At 37.6% G+C, this 23,615-nt stretch overlaps 1 protein-coding gene across 1 annotated transcript; it reads left to right on the top strand.

The window, feature by feature from the left end:
- Positions 1-13,228: 13,228 nt before the first annotated feature.
- On the top strand, positions 13,229-13,972 carry LOC103513992. Its single transcript, XM_008478856.2, has 2 exons — positions 13,229-13,773; positions 13,860-13,972. Exons 1-2 carry the CDS (start codon positions 13,342-13,344, stop codon positions 13,956-13,958), a joined length of 531 nt encoding a protein of 176 aa, XP_008477078.1. The 5' UTR covers positions 13,229-13,341; the 3' UTR covers positions 13,959-13,972.
- The last annotated feature ends 9,643 nt before the right edge of the window (positions 13,973-23,615 follow it).

The raw sequence follows: 23,615 nt of genomic DNA on the forward strand, positions 1-23,615 counted from the left end.
TGGGTTTTACTATCTATTATTTTCAATACTTGTAGATATTCCTTGAGCTGTTACTATTGCTACTTTCACTGCCACGCGATTGACGCGATGATCTTCAAGTACTTCAGAAATCATCAGAATTTCATGAGGTGAAACGTTCGTTAGTGAGAACTTTTAGCAAATCTGGGAATTAGATCCTGAAACTTTTGCATCAGACGACTGTTTCTTTTTCTTTACATTTGAAGTACTCGAGTCGTTTGCCAAACTTAATGAAATGGATAATGAGATTATATTGTGTAGGGCTTTTGTACATTACACATTTTGTTCCTAGGTGACCAATCGAAAACAAGGTTAATATTGAAATTGGAAGAAGAAAATCGATCGCTTGAGATCTTGAGAAGATGGATTTTCAGCAGAGACCAAGGTCGCTTTTTGTCGGTATTGAAAATTGGTGACTGAAAAAACAACTTTTTCTGTAAACTTTTCTAGGTCACCTGCATATTAAAATGTTAACTCGAAAAAGTTAACCACAGCAACAATAGAATAGAGCGGGATTGAAATTTAACCCTCTGGTTAATATTAACTGATATGTGTGTGCTGAAACTGGAAATTGAATACATAAATAGATCATTAAAAAAATGTTACTTTTTTCAACGAGAGAACTTTTGGGATGAATATTATAGGGGAGGCGCACGTAATATTTTACTTGTAATATGGCTTGAAGAAATATTGTAGCATGTATGATGTATAACTTCTGAAGCAGGGGTGGATTTTACAAATGGTTTGACCTTAAAAAATGATGATTTTCTTTCACAAGGCTCATTGTGACCGAAGTCTCGAGTTATAGTTTCCAGTCATAAATATCTAGATACTCTAGATCCAACCCATTTAAGTGGTGTTAACCTGTCAAAGGGTAAAGCTCTAAAAATCGGGTATCTATATGATGGAGCTAAAATGTTTTTAAATCTTGGAGGTTTCTTCATTTATACAGTACTGGTTTGCAGTCCTGGGGACGTCGAATTTCGATTTAAAATACGGTATTAACCCACCACTCCCATCAGCAAGGAAATAATTTCAGTTTCCCGTCCTACCCTTCAACGCCTAGTCCGCCCCTGAGCGTCACGCTCCATAATGAGATGTAGAGTATCATCAGTTTGTATAGTGCATGGTTTGAGGACTCCTTGTTGTACAGTTGCTTCTACTTCTGGTTGGTGATTATTTTCTCAAGTATTGATACACTTTCCGTCGTTGCCGTTGTTTTGTTGCTCGGGTTCTTTTCTTTTCAGTTTGATTCATTAACGTTCTAATCTCCCGAGAGCTTTTTTATGTGAATGTGATGGTGATGTGGAGTACTGCATTGAGGAGATGCTGGGGGATGGGAAGTATGAAAATACATTCAATGTACAAATGATGGGAGAAATGAACCCGACCTCTCACTCTCTCCCAGTTCAATTGTAACTTGTACTTTTAATAAATACCATGATTATAGCTTGTCAGCCACTCAAGAGAAGAAATGAACCCGACCTCTCACTCTCTCCCAGTTCAATTGTAACTTGTACTTTTAATAAATACCATGATTATAGCTTGTCAGCCACTCATTGTTATATGGCTTGAAGAAATATTGTAGCATGTATGATGTATAATTTCTAAAGCAGGGGTGGATTTTACAAATGGTTTGACCTTAAAAAATGATGATTTTCTTTCACAAGGCTCATTGTGACCGAAGTCTCGAGTTATGCTTCTTATTTTACAATTTTCAAGTGTATACACTTATGGGTTTTCACTAATGGACGAACCATTTTCGTAATGTTGTGTCTTCTTCTTCTTCTTCTTCTTCTGCTTCTTATTTTACAATTTTCAAGTGTATACACTTATGGGTTTTCACTAATGGACGAACCATTTTCGTTTCTAGATCCAACCCATTTAAGTGGTGTTAACCTGTCAAAGGGTAAAGCTCTAAAAATCGGGTATCTATGGAGCTAAAATGTTTTTACATCTTGGAGGTTTCTTCATTTATACAGTACTGGTTTGCAGTCCTGGGGACGTCGAATTTCGATTTAAAATACGGTATTTTAACCCACCACTCCCATCAGCAAGGAAATAATTTCAGTTTCCCGTCCTACCCTTCAACGCCTAGTCCGCCCCTGAGCGTCCCGCTCCCCCCCTCTCCTCCCCTGATTTTCATAAAATTCAAACATGAATTTTGACATGTTGCTACAATGTCATTTCACTCTGAATGACGAGGCGTCCTCCCCTGATTTTCATAAAATTCAAACATGAATTTTGACATGTTGCTACAATGTCATTTCACTCTGAATGACGAGGCGAAGGGGTGCGGATGGTGGGACATGGCTCGAAATATGAAGTGCATGTCTAAATGAATAAATTATTATGCTGAAACTTTTCACAAGGGTGGGGGGCTGGTCGCGTACTATCAGCGTAATCTAGGAAGTGAACTTGAGTGCACTTGAGCTTCCATGGTCGTGATGTGCATCATGTCGGAACATACATTAAGTCGGAACGAACGATCCGAAATCGTAATTATTGCTTCTGGGCGTTGAGCACGAGGGGCGAACGAAAAATTGTTCTCTTCATTATTTTTTTACTGAAATTCTTGTGTTAATTAATAAAATTCTTGCTTTCAGATGGAGAGAAAGTTGGGAGTAAGCTTTTGTTACCGTCTTCTTAACTTTTGGCTATTTCATCTACACCACAAAATGTTATTAGATCATGAGAACCATAGAAAAGAAAACCGGGGACTTGAAGAGAGTTTGAGCGTAAGAAGATTGGAAAGATCCACGTCCGTATTAGTAACTGGGGCAAAGAACCACACTTTGGGAAAAGGTAGTTCATGACTCCATGACACAAAGGAGGAGGGCGGAATAGGGACTAATCCACTACGGGGGACGGTTGTGATAGATTACTAGGTAGTCTAAAGTCCGTACCCAGTTTTTTTATCGTCATTCCGCACCAGATTTGGTCGGAGTGACCCAACCACTGTCGGTGAGATCATTTCCGTTCAGAATATTGATAAGAACATCGGAAGATCTGGTGGAAATGAAATACATGCGTCGGCATATAATCCGAGCATTATACACACATTAATATTGTACCAAGCTAAACGTTTGGTACTCTCTCCGTATCCAGGTGAATCGTTGCTGTGTGATCGGGGAAACTGGAGGAATAGTCGTCCATGAATATTATAATATGTATTCCATGATCCCTGATAGTGAAAGCTAATAGTTGAACGACCAAGATGATATACGAATAAACCTTCCTCATATGTGTGGCTCACATAAAAACTAGAACGTCCTTTTCTCTCTTTTCATCATTACCAGCACATTAGTCTCGTAAAAGTTAATGACAGTATCATCATCATAATGAAAAATTCACCAATTTCTTCAAATGACATGTGGATCCTCTGTTCTCTATACGTTGTAGTTGTAACCAGGTAATGTAATTATTGACACGTAATTAATACGTACATGCGTATCTATCGCACGTAGTACGTAGTGTAGATGATCATAACACCATGCAATGTGTGTTACAACTGTTACAAGTGGAACCACTACCACCAGAATGATCAAGCTACGCATCAGAATCGCTTTATCTGGAGAAATGATGGTCCTAAAAAATTGAAACATGTTTGTAGAGCCTTTGAGATTCTTATTCCTATAGCATGTAGCTAGGACCTATATTGCGATAGCAACGTCATGGTTACAATACTTCTTTGAGGTTGCGTCCTCGATTATAGAAAGTTTGGCTAGAGGCCTAATGTTTAAAATATGCCAAACTCAAAATTCACATAGTACGCACACCTTTGTTGAGCGGTATAATTCACTTCACTCTATGAGTTATAGGTGTTCAAGCTTCCATGAAACTGTTCCTCATTACACACAAATCTATACCTTCCCACTATAACACACATAAATCCTGCATGTGTGTGTGTGTTTACTCAATAATTACGCGAAATATTAAATTTATTACATGATATGATAATGAAATAATGTTCCCGAGATATTCCTGTGGGATCCTATACACCCCACCCCTAGATCGTAAATCAAATCATAATATAAACATTAATATGAAGACAATTCATTTGCATGCTAGGAGCTGCGGGAATTCTGGGGATGCAATATGATTATGAATATTATCACGAAGGGTTTACCCCTTTTTTCACCCGAGTGTATGGATATTAGCCGGAATCTTTTTTCACCCTTTCTTGTTTTTTCGTCTGATATTTCATTTTAATATAACTTTTATCGTCTTCCTAAATATTTGGACCGAGGGGACTCCGTCGGGCGGATTGTGTATTGTTATCGTTCAAAATTGGTTGTTTATTCTGATGTTCTTTGTGGCTAAGAAGATCTTTGGCTGAGGAAGTGTTAATCTTACTAAAAATTGCATCCTTGGAGAATACACTGTCTTTCTTATCCTAAATCATTAAAATGAGCTTTTTGCACATGCAGTAACAAATTTATTGAATTGTGACATCAGAACGATCCAACGCTACCTACCTATTCGCTCATAAACTGAAACTTCCTTGAATGGCTGCATAATGGCGTCCATTACTTTCCTTCCTCTTAATCCGAAAAGGAATTTCTCTGGCTCATTTCAGGACGATAGAAATTCGTAAGCGTACCGTAGCATTCACATTGTTTCTTCCCCCGCAATGTTATTAAGATGTATTAAATCTGGCGAGGGTGTCATCTCCACTGCAGACCAGGGCAATGATTCTGTTATCACCTCATCCCCTCTGCACACACAGTCTCGAGGGAGAAACACCAGAGAAAGTATTGTAAATTTTTCATATGGAAATTATTGCAAGACCAGATTTTTCCGTTGAGATATATCTGTTAAAAAGTTAGAGGTTGAATTGGATCTTGGATGTGTCTATGTCGAACACATGCAATGACCTTATGCTCGTACTACACGGTGTTGACTAGTTATGTGCTCATCCCATGTTGGATGCTGTCGTGTTGATTATGGTATATGGTGACGATGTGTCAGCGTTGAATTGGATCTTGGATGTGTCTATGTCGAACACATGCAATGACCTTATACTCGTACTACACGGTGTTGACTAGTTATGTGCTCATCCATCATGTTGGATGCTGCCGTGTTGATTATGGTATATGGTGACGATGTGTCAGAAAAGAGGGAAATTGTGGAAAAAAAAATTGACCTAAACGATTTCGATACTTTCTGTAATTTACCTTTTTTAAAAGGTTTGTATGCCTATTATGCCAATTGGTACATTGCTGGTTAGGTTCATTTACTGTAGTCAACCAAAATTCAAAAATAAACCTCTTTTACATGCCCTAAACGATTTCGATACTTTCTGTAATTTACCTTTTTTAAAAGGTTTGTATGTCTATTATGCCAATTGGTCCATTGCTGGTTAGGTTCATTTACTGTAGTCAACCAAAATTCAAAAATAAACCTCTTTTACAAAAAGGAAAACGGCCAAAACTTCGAAAGAGTCTAAGGCAGTACATTTCGGCAATCCCTAATCAGATAAATGCGCTATTTCCATGACGTACTAATTACAAGTATAAACAAGCTGAAAACAAATACCATCAAAAAGACACGGGGCACAATTTGGCAACCACTGCTCCTCACGAAACGCTGGTTACTGGTACTAGAATCATTTATCAATTAATAACAAGTATAAACAAGCTGAAAGCAAATACCATCAAAAAGACACGGGGCACAATTTGGCAACCACTGCTCCTCACGAAACGCTGGTTACTGGTACTAGAATCATTTATCAAATCCTAAACTAAAACCCATCTTTTCATATCAAGTGAAAAATAGTAACACCAAGGTGAAAAATAAAAAAAGCAGCAAGGCTTTGTAGAAAAAATCAAATTAAAGGTAAAAAAAGTGTACGAAGGTGCCGGCTAACATCATTTGTCAACTGTCACTCCCCCCTGCCCCTCTACTTTGTTTCTCACTCACCGATAATATATTAGTCTTTGGTTACCAAAAGTTGCACCTCCATCTACCCCTCTCCACTGTGAATGAAGTGTACGAAGGTGCCGGCTAACATCATTTGTCAACTGTCACTCCCCCCTGCTCCTCTACTTTGTTTCTCACTCACCGATAATATATTAGTCTTTGGTTACCAAAAGTTGCACCTCCATCTACCCCTCTCCACTGTGAATGCCCATTTACATAAATGTGTTCTCGGGTAAATTGTTTCTGTTGGGGGAGTTCCAAGTGAAGGATTGGAATGCGTGAGTGATTTGAATCTTGAGTTACAATTACAACTCGGAATGTCAATGTATTCAAAACGCTCGAGAGATTCACTCACTCACCGAACCAATGGCGATGTACCATTTGTATCAGTGATGGAGTTGTAAGGTGTGAAGTATACGAAGATTGGAAAGATCCACGTTCGTATTAGTAACTGGGGCAAAGAACCACACTTTGGGAAAAGGTAGTTCATGACTCATGACACAAAGGAGGAGGGCGGAATAGGGACTAATCCACTACGGGGGACGGTTGTGATAGATTACTAGGTAGTCTGAAGTCCGTACCAAATGTTGTAGAGTAAATGAGAAATAATATTGGGTATATAAAATCTCCATGTCGTCCCATGTTAACCTTGGAACTTGCTGAGTATAGTATGCTATCATATGAGTAGTGAGTAAGTGAGTAGATTCATGACTCATGCATGACACAAAGGAGGAGGGCGGAATAGGGACTAATCCACTACGGGGGACGGTTGTGATAGATTACTAGGTAGTCTGAAGTCCGTACCCAGTTTTTTCTCGTCATTCCGCACCAGATTTGGTCGGAGTGACCCAACCACTGTCGGTGAGATCATTTCCGTTCAGAATATTGATAAGAACATCGGAAGGACTAGTCTACTCCCTGTTTATAGTCCCTTGGCTAGACGCTGATCTACTCTCTGTTTATAGTCCTTCAGCCAGACTAATACGCAGCTGAGTTCAATAATAATATTTTAATTTGGCCAGCCAATTTTGGCTATTTGTCAAAACTTGAAACTCAATTCTTGGAGTTCCAAGTGAAGGATTGGAATGCGTGAGTGATTTGAATCTTGAGTTACAACTCGGAATGTCAATGTATTCCAAAACGCTCGAGAGATTCACTCACTCACCGAACCAATGGCGATGTACCATTTGTATCAGTGATGGAGTTGTAAGGTGTGAAGTATACTTTAGCTATTGAGATAGTTAAATATTTAATAAAGAGAGGACAATAATGAGGATTTGAAAGTCAAAATCACAGAATTTACAAATGAAGCAGGAGCAATACACCAATGTATACATCATCAGAATTGACATATATACTCGTACGTCGCGTTGGAATATGGTCGTATGGAGGAGTGATTGGATTCATCAGATGTTCCTAAAAGCAAGACTGCTCTGCTTTGAAATACTCGTACAGTCCTATGACGTCACAAACGAGCAACTGATGAACTACTGATAACGCTACCAACACACACAACCCAATACACTGAACAATTGTAGGATCCCAATGCAAACATTACACGACGGTGTCATAATCTTTCACCAGGAGTTCACCATTCAAGTTCTTGACAATTGTAACCCAGCCAAGCAGGAGGTATAAAGCTTCTATATGACAGTTTCATGGATATACAGTTCCATTCAATTGTGAACCCAGAAGTACCAGATGTTTTGATTGAGAACTTATCTGGGAATGTTTTGATATGCCGCGGGTGATGACTGGACTCCATTAGGGGTCATCTGATTGATTATTCGGATCAGATATGACGGGTGTGGTCCCTTCACTGATGTCTTTCATCTGTGACAGAAGAGTATTGATGCGCTTGGTCTGAAGTAAGGAATTCGAATGGACAATTAATTGGTAAACATTGATATTCATTATTCCTATTTCCCAAAGAAGAAAAATTATGGGTTATAGGCGTTTTAGGAGCTCGGTGGTGTCGTCAGAAATTCCAGCCGCAAGATTGGATAGTTTCCGTATTTTCTAGTTGCCTTGTGTGTTGTAGTATATTTCCGAAAATAAATAATAAAAAAAACTTCTGGCCAAAAAAAAAAAAAAAAAAAAAAAAAAAATTTTTTTTGGGGGCCTCACCAATACAAGGGACTGAGGGTTATTTGGATTTCTTTCTTGGTTTGGGTCCATGAATTGCTGAATATATTCGAAATGATCATCGTGTCCACCAATACAAGGGACTGAGGGTTATTTGGATTTCTTTCTTGGTTTGGGTCCATGAATTGCTGAAAATATTCGAAATGATCATCGTGTTGCTTCCATCAGCTCAGGAGTCTGTGGCAAGTACAAACCTAATATGTACGACAATGATGTGAATGCTAGGACTATTAGGCCTATATGATGCAGTGTGTTGCTTCCATCAGCTCAGGAGTCTGTGGCAAGTACAAACTTAATATGTACGACAATGATGTGAATGCTAGGACTATTAGGCCTATATGATGCAGTTGTGGAGTATATGAAGAATTTGCTTCATCATTCATCCACACATATCTGTCATATGTAGTTGGTATTCGTTATGTATATCTACCGTCATGTGTCGTGACTTCCATATCACACCACAGTCAGTGGCGAATGTCGGCAGTCGAAAAAAATCACTATTTGTTTAGGGGCGAACTGGCCGACCATTTGGGGCGGCAAAGTTTCCAGATAGGGGATGGACTGTTTTCGTGACATTTCGACTGATGGAAAATGGAGAGTTGAGGATCTGGATTCTAGAGGCATAGGTTGACGTTTAAAGAACAACCAAGGGCAAACGACCTACTGACCGTAGTGTTAAAGCGCTCAAAAATAATAATAATAATAAATATAATAATAAAATAATCTCAACCTTATAGGTACTCATTTTTACAGGCTACATAAAACGGTCGAAGTTTTGAGAGCAGTTTTGCCAGACAGAATAGACAAAGTTTTGACAGCTACTCCCCGAGATCAAATCACACACCACTGGTGGAAGTATTTGACTCTGTCATGATAGGAAAACTTAATCATGCTTCCTTAATCTTTCACACCGGAGCAATAATGCACACACAGATCAAATATGCTGGCATTGTACATGGGAGTATATGGAAATATGAGATCTCGAGTACGGAATACTCTATGAAGCCCCCAATGATAATTCCGCCGACATGTTTAATATGTTTAACCTTTTCCTCGGGAGTTTTAATTCCACGAAAGACGTGACTCTTGTAGACGAGAGACGTGAAAACCTACGTGACTTGGATGTCAGAATGAGAAATCAAGCACGCCATTTTGGCACCCAAAGTGGATTTGACGAGGAATCTGGAATACAAGATTTGTGACGTTAAGAACTCCGCGTCGTGCACTGATGTGATTTGATTCCTGCAATCACAATGTCACCAGTTAAGTAAAATAATAATAATAAAATAAATGTTTTTGTATCTTTCCCGTTTTTTTTTTTTTTTTTTTTTTTTTTTTTTTTTTTTTTTTTTTTTGGCTACTGAAACCGGCCACACTGCCTCTACAACATAGATTCATCTCGTCGATTGACCGCTGTCGACTATGTGTGGAGTTGTGGACACAGCTTAAGGTCCGGGACTGTACTGCCTGCTTTGTCCCTTATCGAAGTTAACATTTAAAATTTTACTACGTCGACCACTCACGTTCAGTTCCATGAACCTGTCGGGCAAAACTGGCATACAAAACCTGACATGAGAGGCCTCATACACGCACGATTGCCATGAATGGGTTAAAGGCTTGGTCTTCTCTATTGTTTGGGGGACGATGAATTCCTCCTATTTGATATAATATACTACAGGAAGTATGCCTATTAGGTGTTAATGCAACAGATTTTGCAATACACTTGTCGTGCCATGCCAAAACCATTCCGAATGGAACTTGGGACCATTCGACCATTCTTCAATAAATATACATACATAAATATGTCTGATTCTGATCGTTAAAATTTGGCCAGACCAAATTACGAAATCTATGGAAGGGATAGGTTTTTTGGTTTGGTTTGGTTTAGGGAACTGTAACAACGGTGGTCTTATCGTCCCGAAAACGAAGAGGGAATGAGAACGGCATTAATATTGTACCAAGCTAAACGTTTAGTACTCTCTCCGTATCCAGGTGAATCGTTGCTGTGTGATCGGGGAAACTCGAGGAATAGCACATTGCTCCGACCACTTCTTTGGTGTTCGATTGAAAGCTAGTGGTACGGGGTACGGGACGCTCCAGTAAGGACAATATTAAGTCAACTCTATCATACGTCATGAAACAACAATGACAATGATGAGCCAATTATTATTTTGATGAGTCCATATTTGTTTGTTTGTTTGTTTGAGTTGATTGGATTTTGTTTTGACAATAGGCGTACTGATGTGCTTCATGTCATTTGTCAGGCCCGACTTCCAGCATCACTGTAGTCAGTCTGGTAGTCTTTGGCCCCCTTTTGGAGCATATACTTTTGGCCAATGGTTCCTACATTTGATTTCGTCAATATACAGAGGAGCTTTTTCCAAAGGCTTGAGTTTTGACCTCCCTGTGTACAAATCTTATTTTTCTTTACTTTCATAAGTTCCAGCATTCTCTTTTGTTTCTATCCTTGCTTTCTTGTTGTCATTATTGATTCTTTTAAATTTAACTCCAAGTTCGAATGATTCCTGTTCCTGGGTGGATATTTATTTATTTTCCGTTCTTTCCAAGTGGGTTCTGGTCCCCCTAGCACCCTGTATTCACCCCTGATTAGGTTTGTCTTTGAGAAGCTCCTGAACACTTGGAAATTCATTAGTTTCGTCAATACACAGAGGAGCTTTTTCCAAAGGCTTGAGTTTTGACCTCCCTGTGTACAAATCTTATTTTTCATTACTTTCATAAGTTCCAGCATTCTCTTTTGTTTCTATCCTTACTTTCTTGTTGTCATTATTGATTCTTTTAAATTTAACTCCAAGTTCGAATGATTCCTGTTCCTGGGTGGATATTTATTTATTTTCAAGTGGGTTCTGGTCCCCCTAGCACCCTGTATTCACCCCTGATTAGGTTTGTCTTTGAGAAGCTCCTGAACACTTGGAAATTCATTATGTTCAGGGCCATCTTAGACCATCTCCCCCCCCCCAAATCCGTGCAGACAAATAGATATTGCCAATAACAAGCACACGTGTCATTTTTGTGTTCAATTTGGTGTAATTAGGGAGTTTGGGTTCCTATATTGTGTAGGGCTTTTGTACATTACCTACACATTTTGTTCCTAAGGTGACCAATCGAAATCAAGGTTAATATTGAAATTGGAAGAAGAAAATCGATCACTTGAGATCTTGAGAAGATGGATTTTCAACAGAGACCAAGGTCGCTTTTTGTCGGTATTGAAAATTGGTGACTGAAAAAACAACTTCTTCTGTAAACTTTTCTAGGTCACCTGCATGATGTTAAAATGCTAACTCGAAAAAGTTAACCACAGCAACAATAGAATAGAGCGGGATTGAAATTTAACCCTCTGGTTAATATTAACTGATATGAGTGTTTGCATAGTTATTAACCTATGACCAGAGCGCCAGGGTCGGGGGTTTCGAAAAACTGTCCGAAAATTGATTTTTCCTGAAATCCCCGCTCTTTACACTTTCCCAAACGGGGTTTGTTGACAAAGTAAGGAAGAACTTTTTCTAAATAGAAATAGTTCTAAATTTCCCACTATTGATGCGCATATTGAAATTTTCTCTAATGGGGGAAGAAAAGAAGGCTAGCCCCTTCTCAAGCCCGACCTTAAAAAATGATGATTTTCTTTCACAAGGCTCATTGTGACCGAAGTCTCGAGTTGTTTCCAGCCATAAATATCTAGATATTCTAGATCCAACCCATTTAAGTGGTGTTAACCTGTCAAAGGGTAAAGCTCTAAAAATCGGGTATCTATGGAGCTTATACGTACAGTGTACACAATATGACTTCTATAAATATAAAAAACAAGGAGAATATTTTTTTCATAAATACCTATATCCACATGTGTGTGAGAAACATATGAATTTATATGGTACATCTACGTCGCAGCAAACTCAGCATGTAATCAACCAATGAACTCGTATTAACATGTGTGTGAGAAACATATGAATTTATATGGTACATCTACGTCGCAGCAAACTCAGCATGTAATCAACCAATGAACTCGCTCAGATGATTCCCTAGCCGCCATGTTGTAGAGTAAATGAGAAATAATATTGGGTATATAAAATCTCCATGTCGTCCCATGTTAACCTTGGAACTTACTGAGTATAGTATGCTATCATATGAGTAGTGAGTAAGTGAGTAGCAGAGTGAGGATAGTGAGGAACACTCAATTCTGTAATTTGCTAGTTATACAGTACTGGTTTGCAGTCCTGGGGACATCGAATTTCGATTTAAAATACGGTATTTTAACCCACCACTCCTATCAGCAAGGAAATAATTTCAGTTTCCCGTCCTACCCTTCAACGCCTAGTCCGCCCCTGAGCGTCACGCTCCCCCCTCTCCTCCCCTGGAGGATAGTGAGTGAGGATAGTGAGGAACACTCAATTCTGTAATTTGCTAGAATAGCATCTTCCATTGAAGCCAATACGCAGCTTCTTCGCTTTTTCCCCATGTTCAGATGGGGTCGGAGTTTGTCGTCGGCCTCTCAATCAGCCCTTTAGAGTGATCGCTTTGAGGCCAACTGGTTTTGGCTAAACAAACTTTCCGAGTGGGATGCCCTTCGCACTTAACCTACTTAACCTTTTTAGAGTGATCGCTTTGAGGCCAACTGGTTTTGGCTAAACAAACTTTCCGAGTGGGATCAGTGGGATGCCCTTCGCACTTAACCTTCGCTATTGATGTATCGTGAGGAATTAACAATTCTCATGATTTTCAATTTTTTATTTAACACAAAGATAATAAAATATAAAAAAATATAGCGAAATTACACTTAACCTTCGCTATTGATGTATCGTGAGGAATTTTGGACTAGTCTACTCCCTGTTTATAGTCCCCTGGCTAGACGCTGATCTACTCTCTGTTTATAGTCCCTCAACCAGACTAATACGCAGCTGAGTTCAATAATAATATTTTAATTTGGCCAGCCAATTTTGGCTATTTGTCAAAACTTGAAACTCAATTCTGCCAGACTAATACGCAGCTGAGTTCAATAATAATATTTTAATTCGGCCAGCCAATTTTGGCAATTTCTCAAAACTTGAAACTCAATTCTGTGCACTACTGTGCAGTCATTTTTATAAGAATAGTTCGATCCAAATTTTAAACCCATTTCAAAATTACTCAATTCTGTGCACTACTGTGCAGTCATTTTTATAAGAATAGTTCGATCCAAATTTTAAACCCATTTCAAAATTCTAGAATCACTTATATCTGAAATTATTTGAAAACTCTCCGATCATGATATTCCCGAGGCATTTGCTAGCAACTGTGCTACTCTTCTCTTTTCTAGACCATGGATATTGTTTCCTCGGTCTCGAATTTCCTTCTTTGTCTGACGACTTTGAAGGGCCTCCGCCTCGCAATAAACCTGACTCACTCGTTTGGGGACCGAATTTCAATCAGGATGTTTTGGATGATCTTAGACGTACTGTGAAATCTAAAAGATACGCCAGGTCAAGTGCAGAGAGCCAAAGAGAACAAATTGTAGCATTTATGGCCGAAGTGAACGGTGATAGTAATCATAATCGTGCTTATTTAGAAAGTAGGAAAAATCGAGAAGTACCCGTCATGTCAAATTCATCTAGCCAAGATGAACATATTGAAGCAAAAATGGCAAAAACACAAAATGATGGTAAGAGAGATAAACGACAAGTACGTCACCAAGCAGCAAAAGACAAAAGTGTCAGAAAGAATGTTGCAGATCACAATGATGTCAGTAAGAATGGTCCAAACTCCAAATAGCCACCAATTGGATCCTCAAAAACAAGCGACAAGGATTTTCAAAAGACAAAAGTGTCAGAAAGAATGTTGCAGATCACAATGATGTCAGTAAGAATAATCCAAACTCCAAATAGCCACCAATTGGATCAAGACCAGATTTTTCCGTTGAGATATATCTGTTAAAAAGTTAGAAGATATTCGTTCGTCCCGCCTTCTGTGGTGTTTGAATCATATTTCTTTCGAGCATGAGTTTTACACAGCTTCAGTCACTACATTTTGGCCTTAAATAACGGCTGAACCGTATGCTATACATTTGAGCGAGCTGAGGCTAAAGGTAAAGCCGCGAACCCCTTTTCCACAGTATAGCCCTAAATGGCGGAACTTTGGCCCTGGATAACGAAAAAAAAAACTGCAAAATAGTTTAAACATAACTCATGAGGACCCCAGGGTCCAACCGTAATTCAGATGCGACAGTTACTAAAACACGCTCGACAGATCTTAATAGGTTAAACACTTCCTGTCTGCGCTGTGTAAGTTCCAGGACGTCTAATTTGTTCCAATTAAAAAGGAAGGAAAAAAAAATACAAAATGGACATCTGAGGCCACAAATTAGTCGAGCGTATCCCAAGCCTGAAGTGACTTACCGATGTCAGGGTCCAGTCGTGCATGACCTGTGCCCTCAAGTCAATAATGCTGTCGTCGCCCAAGCACTTCGTTTGAAAAATGAGGACGAGATGGTATGGGGAACGAGGTCGCCGTTGCTGTTTTGCTTTCGATTTGTTATTCTAACTTCTAACATTTACGTGTATGGTCGAGGGAAAAACGTATGTTTACTCCTAGTTATGGAATGAAGAATGACTTGTATATTGTAGAATTAACTAGTGAGTGTAATGATATATCTGTTTTAGAGGTCTAAAGAACTGAAAAACAAACTAACTATAATTCTAGCTCCTGGTACTAGAACCCAAACCATGGACACGGGACAGTTCATTCTTAATCTCAAGGTTAGCCGTGCAGAAGTTGATGAGAAAAAAATCAAATTAAACGCCTCAAAGTTGTTTTCAAGGCAAGATAAACCTTGATCCTAGTTATGGAATGAAGAATGACTTGTATATTGTAGAATTAGCTAGTGAGTGTAATGATATATAAACAGTCTAAAGAACTGAAAAACAAACTAACTACAATTCTAGCTCCTGGTACTAGAACCCAAACCATGGATGGACACGGGACAGTTCATTCCTAATCTCAAGGTTAGCCGTGCAGAAGTTGATGAGAAAAAAATCAAATTAAACGCCTCAAAGTTGTTTTCAAGGCAAGATAAACCTTGAAGGAAAAACCAATCATGTTTTGATGGTCTGTATTGTGATTAGTAGTAGCTGGAAAATTGTGGTTCTCTGGGTCTTGTTTATGATGTTGGTCTTGGCGAGTTGATTGGATTCTGTTTTGACAATAGGCGTACTGATGTGCTCATGTCATTTGTCAGGCCCGACTTCCAGCATCACTGTAGTCAGTCTGGTAGTCTTTGGCCCCCTTTTGGAGCCTATAGAGTTCCAAGTGAAGGATTGGAATGCGTGAGTGATTTGAATCTTGAGTTACAACTCGGAGTGTCAATGTATTCCAAAACGCTCGAGAGATTCACTCACTCACCGAACCAATGGCGATGTACCATTTGTATCAGTGATGGAGTTGTAAGGTGTGAAGTATACTTTAGCTATTGAGATAGTTAAATATTTAATAAAGAGAGGACAATAATGAAGATTTGAAAGTCAAAATCACAGAATTTACTAATGAAGCAGGTGAGCAATACACCAATGTAGATCATCAGAATTGACATATATACTCGTACGTAGCGTCGGAATATGGTCGTATGGAGGAATGATTGGATTCATCAGATGTTCCTAAAAGCAAGACTGCTCTGCTTTGAAGTACAGTCCTATGACGTCACAAACAAGCAACTGATGAACTACTGATAACGCTACCAACACACACAACCCAATACACTGAACAATTGTAGGATCCCAATGCAAACATTACACGAGGATAGTTAAATATTTAATAAAGAGAGGACAATAATGAAGATTTGAAAGTCAAAATCACAGAATTTACAAATGAAGCAGGAGCAATACACCAATGTAGATCATCAGAATTGACATATATACTCGTACGTCGCGTCGGAATATGGTCGTATGGAGGAATGATTGGATTCATCAGATGTTCCTAAAAGCAAGACTGCTCTGCTTTGAAATACAGTCCTATGACGTCACAAACGCGCAACTGATGAACTACTGATAACGCTACCAACACACACAACCCAATACAATGAACAATTATAGGATCCCAATGCAAACATTACACGACGGTGTCATAACCTTTCACCAGGAGTTCACCATTCAAGTTCTTGACAATTGTAACCCAGCCAAGCAGGAGGTATAAAGCTTCTATATGACAGTTTCATGGTTCCCCTCAAAACTACACATTACACTTTTCACACCAAACGTCGTTACAATAATAATAATAATACACGACAATTTCTCTCTTACTCACACAACACACAAGAGAGTTTTTCTCGCAAAATGAAATGTATTTCTGTTTAAGATCCCCTCAAACTACACATTACACTTTTCACACCAAACGTCGTTACAATAATAATAATACACGACAATTTCTCTCTTACTCACACAACACACAAGAGAGTTTTTCTCGCAAAATGAAATGTATTTCTGTTTAAGACGTTTTCAATTTTGTCAAAAATTAAGTTTCAAGTTGTTCCCGTTACTTGCGTGAGAGAAAGGGGAGAGAGAGGTGAGAGAAGGAAAAAACACATTTTCGAGTTTTTGATTTTGACATTTTCATATTTATTTTCTAGAAACAAAAGAAAAGTCTCTTTCCCTCTCCTTTCTTCCCTGCCTTCGTCAGTAACCTCCGCCATTTCTTCCTTCCCCTTTCTCCCCCTTTCCTTTACTCTTTCTCTCACAACTCTCTCTCTCTCTCCGGGAAACTTTTTGAAGTTCATAAAGATCATATAAAATAGTATTTGAAAACAATTATTTGTTGCATTTATTATACACATTCGTTTGTGAAGATGGTATTTATTACCTACTTTTTTACTTTTTAAACTTGGTCGATTCGTAAAGTTCAATATATTTATGGGAAACTTTTTGAAGTTCATAAAGATCATATAAAATAGTATTTGAAAACAATTATTTGTTGCATTAATTATACACATTCGTTTGTGAAGATGGTATTTATTACCTACTTTTTTACTTTTTAAACTTGGTCGATTCGTAAAGTTCAAGATATTTACAACTGTCGAAAAAAAACTGGTACGAAACAAACTACATACTGCAAAGAACTGAATCTTTGACAACACTACAAGAGTTTCAAGACAGAATGAAGCATACATTTTTAATGGTGTACATTAGGTACTTTTAGGGTGCATTTTGACACTATTTTTCAATGTCTGTGTATCTGTATAAATGTATGAAAATTATTTTCAAATTTGACTTTTTTAATTGGTTACCATTAAGCTCATTTTCATTTTGCCCAATTCCACCAATACAAGGGACTGAGGGTTATTTGGATTTCTTTCTTGGTTTGGGTCCATGAATTGCTGAATATATTCGAAATGATCATCAGCTCAGGAGTCTGTGGCAAGTACAAACCTAATATGTACGACAATGATGTGAATGCTAGGACTATTAGGCCTATATGATGCAGTTGTGGAGTATATGAAGAACTAGCTGAATTCCGTCGCTTCGCTCCGGAATCCCGCTAGTTCATCCCGAGGCATGGCCAAACTTGTGGAAAAGGCATGGAAATAAATTATACTCTTTTATTAGAGAGGGGAGGCTTTGGATTGAGGTACCACCGGGAGAAGAAGACTCCCCCAGAAGATTTGGCAAAACCTCCTTTGAAATAAGATCTTTCGGATCGGTATGAAGGATCAGTAACCCAGGTTTGGCAGGATTTGCTGTCAACATTTTACAGTCAAATTTGTAGTCATTCAAAACAAGAGATCAGTGATTTTGAGAAAAACAGTATTCCTCTGAAGTTCAAGAGTAGGTAGGTAGTATTTAGAATTTATTAGTAATATCGGTTAAATCGATCGGTGGTATGCTTTCTACATATCTCAATTTCATTAGATCCATTCAAGAATAACCAAAAGTAGGTATTCTTAATTTTTGAACAAAACTGGGACATTATTTAAATCGTCACCCCCTGCACCAATTTATAGAAGGTCAATTCATCAATCTAACATTCTAAAATATGAATTGCTAAATGATTGGTAGGAAAAAGAGGCTGTGGTTAGTCATTATCAATCATAACTAACTTGACTGTAGTACATACGAGTATCTGTATAATTTAATTGTCATGTGCTGATTCCCCCTATGCTTTCTTCAGAATGTCCTTTCATTGACAGAAATATTGTCATAAATTGCATGATTGAAACGATTTCCAACAAGAGTTCTTAATTTTTTGAACAAAACTGGAACATTATTTAAATTGTCACCCCCTGCACCAATTTATAGAAGGTCAATTCATCAATCTAACATTCTAAAATATGAATTGCTAAATGATTGGTAGGAAAAAGAGGCTGTGGTTAGTCATTATCAATCATAACTAACTTGACTGTAGTACATACGAGTATCTGTATAATTTAATTGTGATGTGCTGATTCCCCCTATGCTTTCTTCAGAATGTCCTTTCATTGACAGAAATATTGTCATAAATTGCATGATTGAAACGATTTCCAACAAGAGATATTTCACCTGCCACCTTAGCACGAGTTATTCCTTTACAACTCTCTACATCCACCAAAAAGATTTCATTAATAAAACATTTGGACAGGGATGAATTAAGTAGGGGGGCTTGGTCCCAGAAATAACTGTGGAGGGGAAAGTTGCAAACCGTAGAGCACCATCGAGCCTTGTTCCCAAAAGAGACTTTCTTTCAAAAGGCCCTCACAATAGAATCAAAGGTAAACACTTGGGAATAAATAAAATCATTTAGTCAAGTGAAATTTTAAAATGATCAATCAGGTTGCCAAGAAACTCTTGGGCCAACCTAGATGCAGCCCTGAGCCCAATGCTACCACCCCCTTGGAAATTTACCTGTGTTCTCACAAGTGATTCCCCCTATGCTTTCTTCAGAATGTCCTTTCATTGACAGAAATATTGTCATAAATTGCATGATTGAAACGATTTCCAACAAGAGATATTTCACCTGCCACCTTAGCACGAGTTATTCCTTTACAACTCTCTACATCCACCAAAAAGATTTCATTAATACATTTCCAACAAGAGATATTTCACCTGCCACCTTAGCACGAGTTATTCCTTTACAACTCTCTACATCCACCAAAAAGATTTCATTAATGAAACATTTGGACAGGGATGAATTAAGTAGGGGGGCTTGGTCCCACAGATATAACTGTGGAGGGGAAAGTTGCAAACCGTTGAGCACCATCGAGCCTTGTTCCCAAAAGAGACTTTCTTTCAAAAGACCCTCACAATAGAATCAAAAGTAAACACTTGGGAGTAAATAAAATCATTTAATCAAGCGAAATTTTGAAATGATCAATCAGATTGCCAAGAAACTCTTGGGCCAACCTAGATGCAGCCCTGAGCCCAATGCTACCACCCCCTTGGAAATTTACCTGTGTTCTCACAAGTGTTTTCTTTCAAAAGGCACTCACAATAAAATCAAAGGTAAACACTTGGGAATAAATAAAATCATTTAGTCAAGTGAAATTTTAAAATGATCAATCATGTTGCCAAGAAACTCTTGGGCTAACCTAGATGCAGCCCTGAGCCCAATGCTACCACCCCCTTGGAAATTTACCTGTGTTCTCAAAAGTGTGAGAATTAGTTTCTACACGCACAAAATGAAATATCTCCCTGAGAAATAAAAATTAATTTAATGAAATTTATTCCTCGAGAAAATATTTTGTTTAAGGATTTTCATTCATTGTTGCTTCCTCATGAGAACTAAAATATCTTTTGAGAAACCTCGAGACAACTAGTAGACTTTTGAGAAGTAAATTTTGTGAATTTTAGTCCTTTTCAAATTTCACCTTCTAACCAACTGACATTACATCTAAGAAGTAAAAGAAGAAAGCACTTACAAACTCTTGACAAGTGTTTTTTTTCTTTTCGAAGGTAACCTTCCTTTATTGAAAGCTTGACAGCAACCTATTCAGTTTTCCCAGTTCGATTTCTCCGATCTTTGACTTTTGAGAAGTAACTTTTGTGAATTTTAGTCCTTTTCAAATTTCACCTTCTAACCAACTGACATTACATCTAAGAAGTAAAAGCAGAAAGCACTTACAAACTCTTGACAAGTGTTTTTTTTTTTTTCTTTTCGAAGGTAACCTTCCTTTATTGAAAGCTTGACAGCAACCTATTCAGTTTTCCCAGTTCGATTTCTCCGATCTTTGGTTACAAGTTCACCTGTATGAGTCACTGTGTAAAATCCCAAGTGACTGAAATTTTCGCGATGACTCACCAGAGTGTTCTTGGAATTCGACGTGGATTTTTTTTTTTTTTTCAGCAAGTGATTCTTTGATTTTGTTACAATCATATTTGTCTTTTGAGAGCTAGCATGGCCTTGGGAGTAACTTTTAAAACCTCAATTTCTACCTAAAAGCACAACATACAGATGGACTCGACTCGGACCAATTATTTCCAAAAGACCAAAAATAGAAAACGATGTGCAGCACCTTTTCTTGTATACTTCCCCCTCAAGTCAGTAGTGATAAATTATGTTACAGGAAATCTAATTAATATCGTGAAATCCGTCCAGGTGTGTTTGATTGATTTTTTATATCATTTCCCCAGGACTTTGGCTTCAAATGAATATCTTAAGGATTCGAATTCTTTTTATCTGTTCGACCAAAAAATTGTTCTTAAACAAAATGTGTTCCGTTTAATGTTTCGTGTTTCGTTAGGGTCATAAACATTCCTAAACTTTTGGACCTTCCGATTGTGGAATCTCACCTAAAGTACACAAAGGTTTCTTTCTATCTGTTCGACCAAAAAATTGTTCAACAAAATGTGTTCCGTTTAATGTTTCGTGTTTCGTTAGGGTCATAAACATTCCTAAACTTATGGACCTTCCGATTGTGGAAAATATGTTCTGATGGGAGACAGAGAAAAATAATGGATAAAAATGTGGAAAGATATCCAGAGGAGATGCGATGGTAATGTTGCTGTGGAAAATATGTTCTGATGGGAGACAGAGAAAAATAATGGATAAAAATGTGGAAAGATATCCAGAGGAGATGCGATGGTAATGTTGGGTGATTATGAGAAATATGGATGACCAAATCATAAAGGGGAACGAATTAGAAAAGAAAATAGGGAATATGAAGATTATTTAGTACTTTCTTGTCAGATGAACATATCGGAGGCCAGTATGATGATGAAGCTTTGGTTGATGTTGAGGATTTTTTCCAGAAAACCCATCAAGACTAATGATTTTTACTAAATCTTCTCGTAACGACCTAATACACCTTTTTGGGTGTAGGAAAGTTGTATGACAATTTTACGTTGAGAGGAGTAAAATCAGTAAAAGGAAAAAGTTAGCTAACAAGAACAATGGCATGAGTACCAAAATTTAGATTTTCTCTGAGAAATACAAAAATCACATCAAGTATTTTCCTGGTCCAAACCTGGAAAACTGTCAAAATTTAGGTAGATCTATAAAAGCGTTTGTAATGATATCCAGCCTGTCTTTGAATATCTAAACGTGATTATTCAGCAGGCCCTACTCCCAATATTTTCCTCTGATAACAACAGTAATGGGCTTGTCTTGTGTTTTTAATCAGAACTATTAGGCTTATCCAAGCGACACAATAATTCCGTTGTTTCATGGATATCTAGTAATCCACCTCGTTGAATATGAGATGGTATACTCACCGTTTATTGAAAATATTGAGAAAATGATAATCGAGGTTCAAACGATTGTTTATTTCTGACTGTATTCACTATATTGGTCTTCTCACTGTCAGCATTGTTTTCATTACAATATAACCAGGAGAAAGAAATGAAATGGCAGGAAAAATAGAGGAAGGCCAACAGTACTGTGGACTCAAAATCTCTATGAGTAGTAGGTATATTAACAAGTAATTTGACAAAAATCCACTGTTATTCTCTCCGTCACACAAAAGCTTTTTCACAATGTGTAGTGCAACGTGGTGAATGGTAGTAAGTTTTGTAGTAAAATATTCCCATTCATAAATAATTTAGAGAAAAAGTCCTCTACAATACAACCTGTGTCTGGTGTGATTGTGAATGAAACGCTGAATAGACACCGCGGATTATGAACTTGCTGGTTTTGAATAAGACATTTGGAGTTCATATTTTAATGAAGAAAATCTATTGTTCAACCACGAAATTGATCAAGCCAAGCTAATATCCGTACCTATACTTTGATACAACAGTCAAATTTATGAAATTAGGGAACCCATGGCAATCACTCACTTGTACCAATATGCAATCAGTGCAATCCAAATTCCACACAATACTTCTCCCAGATAATTCATAATTTATTGGGTGAAATTCTGATCAAAATACCTAAATCATCTTTTATTTCATGTGAAATTTTTCTATTATTTTCTTTCCAGGGTGCGAAATTTTTATTGGGTCAGGTGAATAATCTGCCCAAATTTTAATCAAACAATCTCATTATCTTCCTTTTCAACAAGGTAAGCAGAATCTTTATTGTTCCTAATTCCATATTTTATTGTTACTTTATTTCTTTAGAATTTAATGAATGTTTGTAAATTGATTTTATACAATCAAAACATTGAATTTTTGTGAGGGCAACAGCTTTTGTCTTGGTGGTGTAAACCCATCTTTTGTGTAACCTTACTTACCTAAATAGATACCCAAATCTTGGATTTCTATCCAAAATACTTTGCATTGTTCATTTAGGTTTTCTTACCCATGTTTTGTTTGCAGTATTTTTTAAAGTGTTTACCAATTTTATGCTTTAATTTAATTTTGTTTTTCAAATAATATGGCGTTTTAAAAGTCTTGTGCTTTAACTTTAACTTACATTAGGCCTCAACGATTCTTCTATGACCTATTCGATAGCAAGGTAAGGTCCATGTAGATCGGACAGAATACATCCAGCACTACAGGAAGTATGCCTGTTAGGTGTTAATGCAACAGATTTTGCAATACACTTGTCGTGCCATGCCAAAACCATTCCGAATGGAACTTGGGACCATTCGACCATTCTTCAATAAATATACATACATAAATATGTCTGATTCTGATCGTTAAAATTTGGCCAGACCTAATTACGAAATCTATGGAAGGGATAGGTTTTTTGGTTTGGTTTAGGGAACTGTAACAACGGTGGTCTTATCGTCCCGAAAACGAAGAGGGAATGAGGACGGAATAGGAGAAACCCAGACGTTTCGAGAAGAAACCTTATCTGTGTAGGGTAAAGTTGGCCCCGAATTCAATGTCGTCATAGGTAAATGCAATTGGTAGTTCTGACATCTCCACTAATTTTCTCAAATAATTGAATTCAAATATACGGGGAAAAGAAATCGTCCTATCCTATAAATAAAACAAATCAACCGAAGAAAATTGACCTAAACGATTTCGATACTTTCTGTAATTTACCTTTTTTTAAAAGATTTGTATGCCTATTATGCCAATTGGTACATTGCTGGTTAGGTTCATTTACTGTAGTCAACCAAAATTCAAAAATAAACCTCTTTTACAATCCCTTGACATGCTGTGATACAGTGATAAGGAACTTTTCCAATTTCAATATGT

This window comes from Diaphorina citri, unplaced genomic scaffold, assembly GCF_000475195.1.
Source record: "Diaphorina citri unplaced genomic scaffold, Diaci psyllid genome assembly version 1.1 scaffold1061, whole genome shotgun sequence".
Classification (NCBI taxonomy): Eukaryota; Metazoa; Arthropoda; class Insecta; order Hemiptera; family Psyllidae; genus Diaphorina; species Diaphorina citri.

What these genes read in the sequence shown, in the direction of transcription:
- LOC103513992 (XM_008478856.2), top strand. Translation starts at nt 13,342, where the DNA reads ATGATATTCCCGAGGCATTTGCTAGCAACTGTGCTACTCTTCTCTTTT. An exon ending in AAGTACGTCACCAAGCAGCA is followed by an intron (nt 13,774 to 13,859) that starts AAAGACAAAAGT and finishes ACCAATTGGATC; the next exon opens with CTCAAAAACAAGCGACAAGG.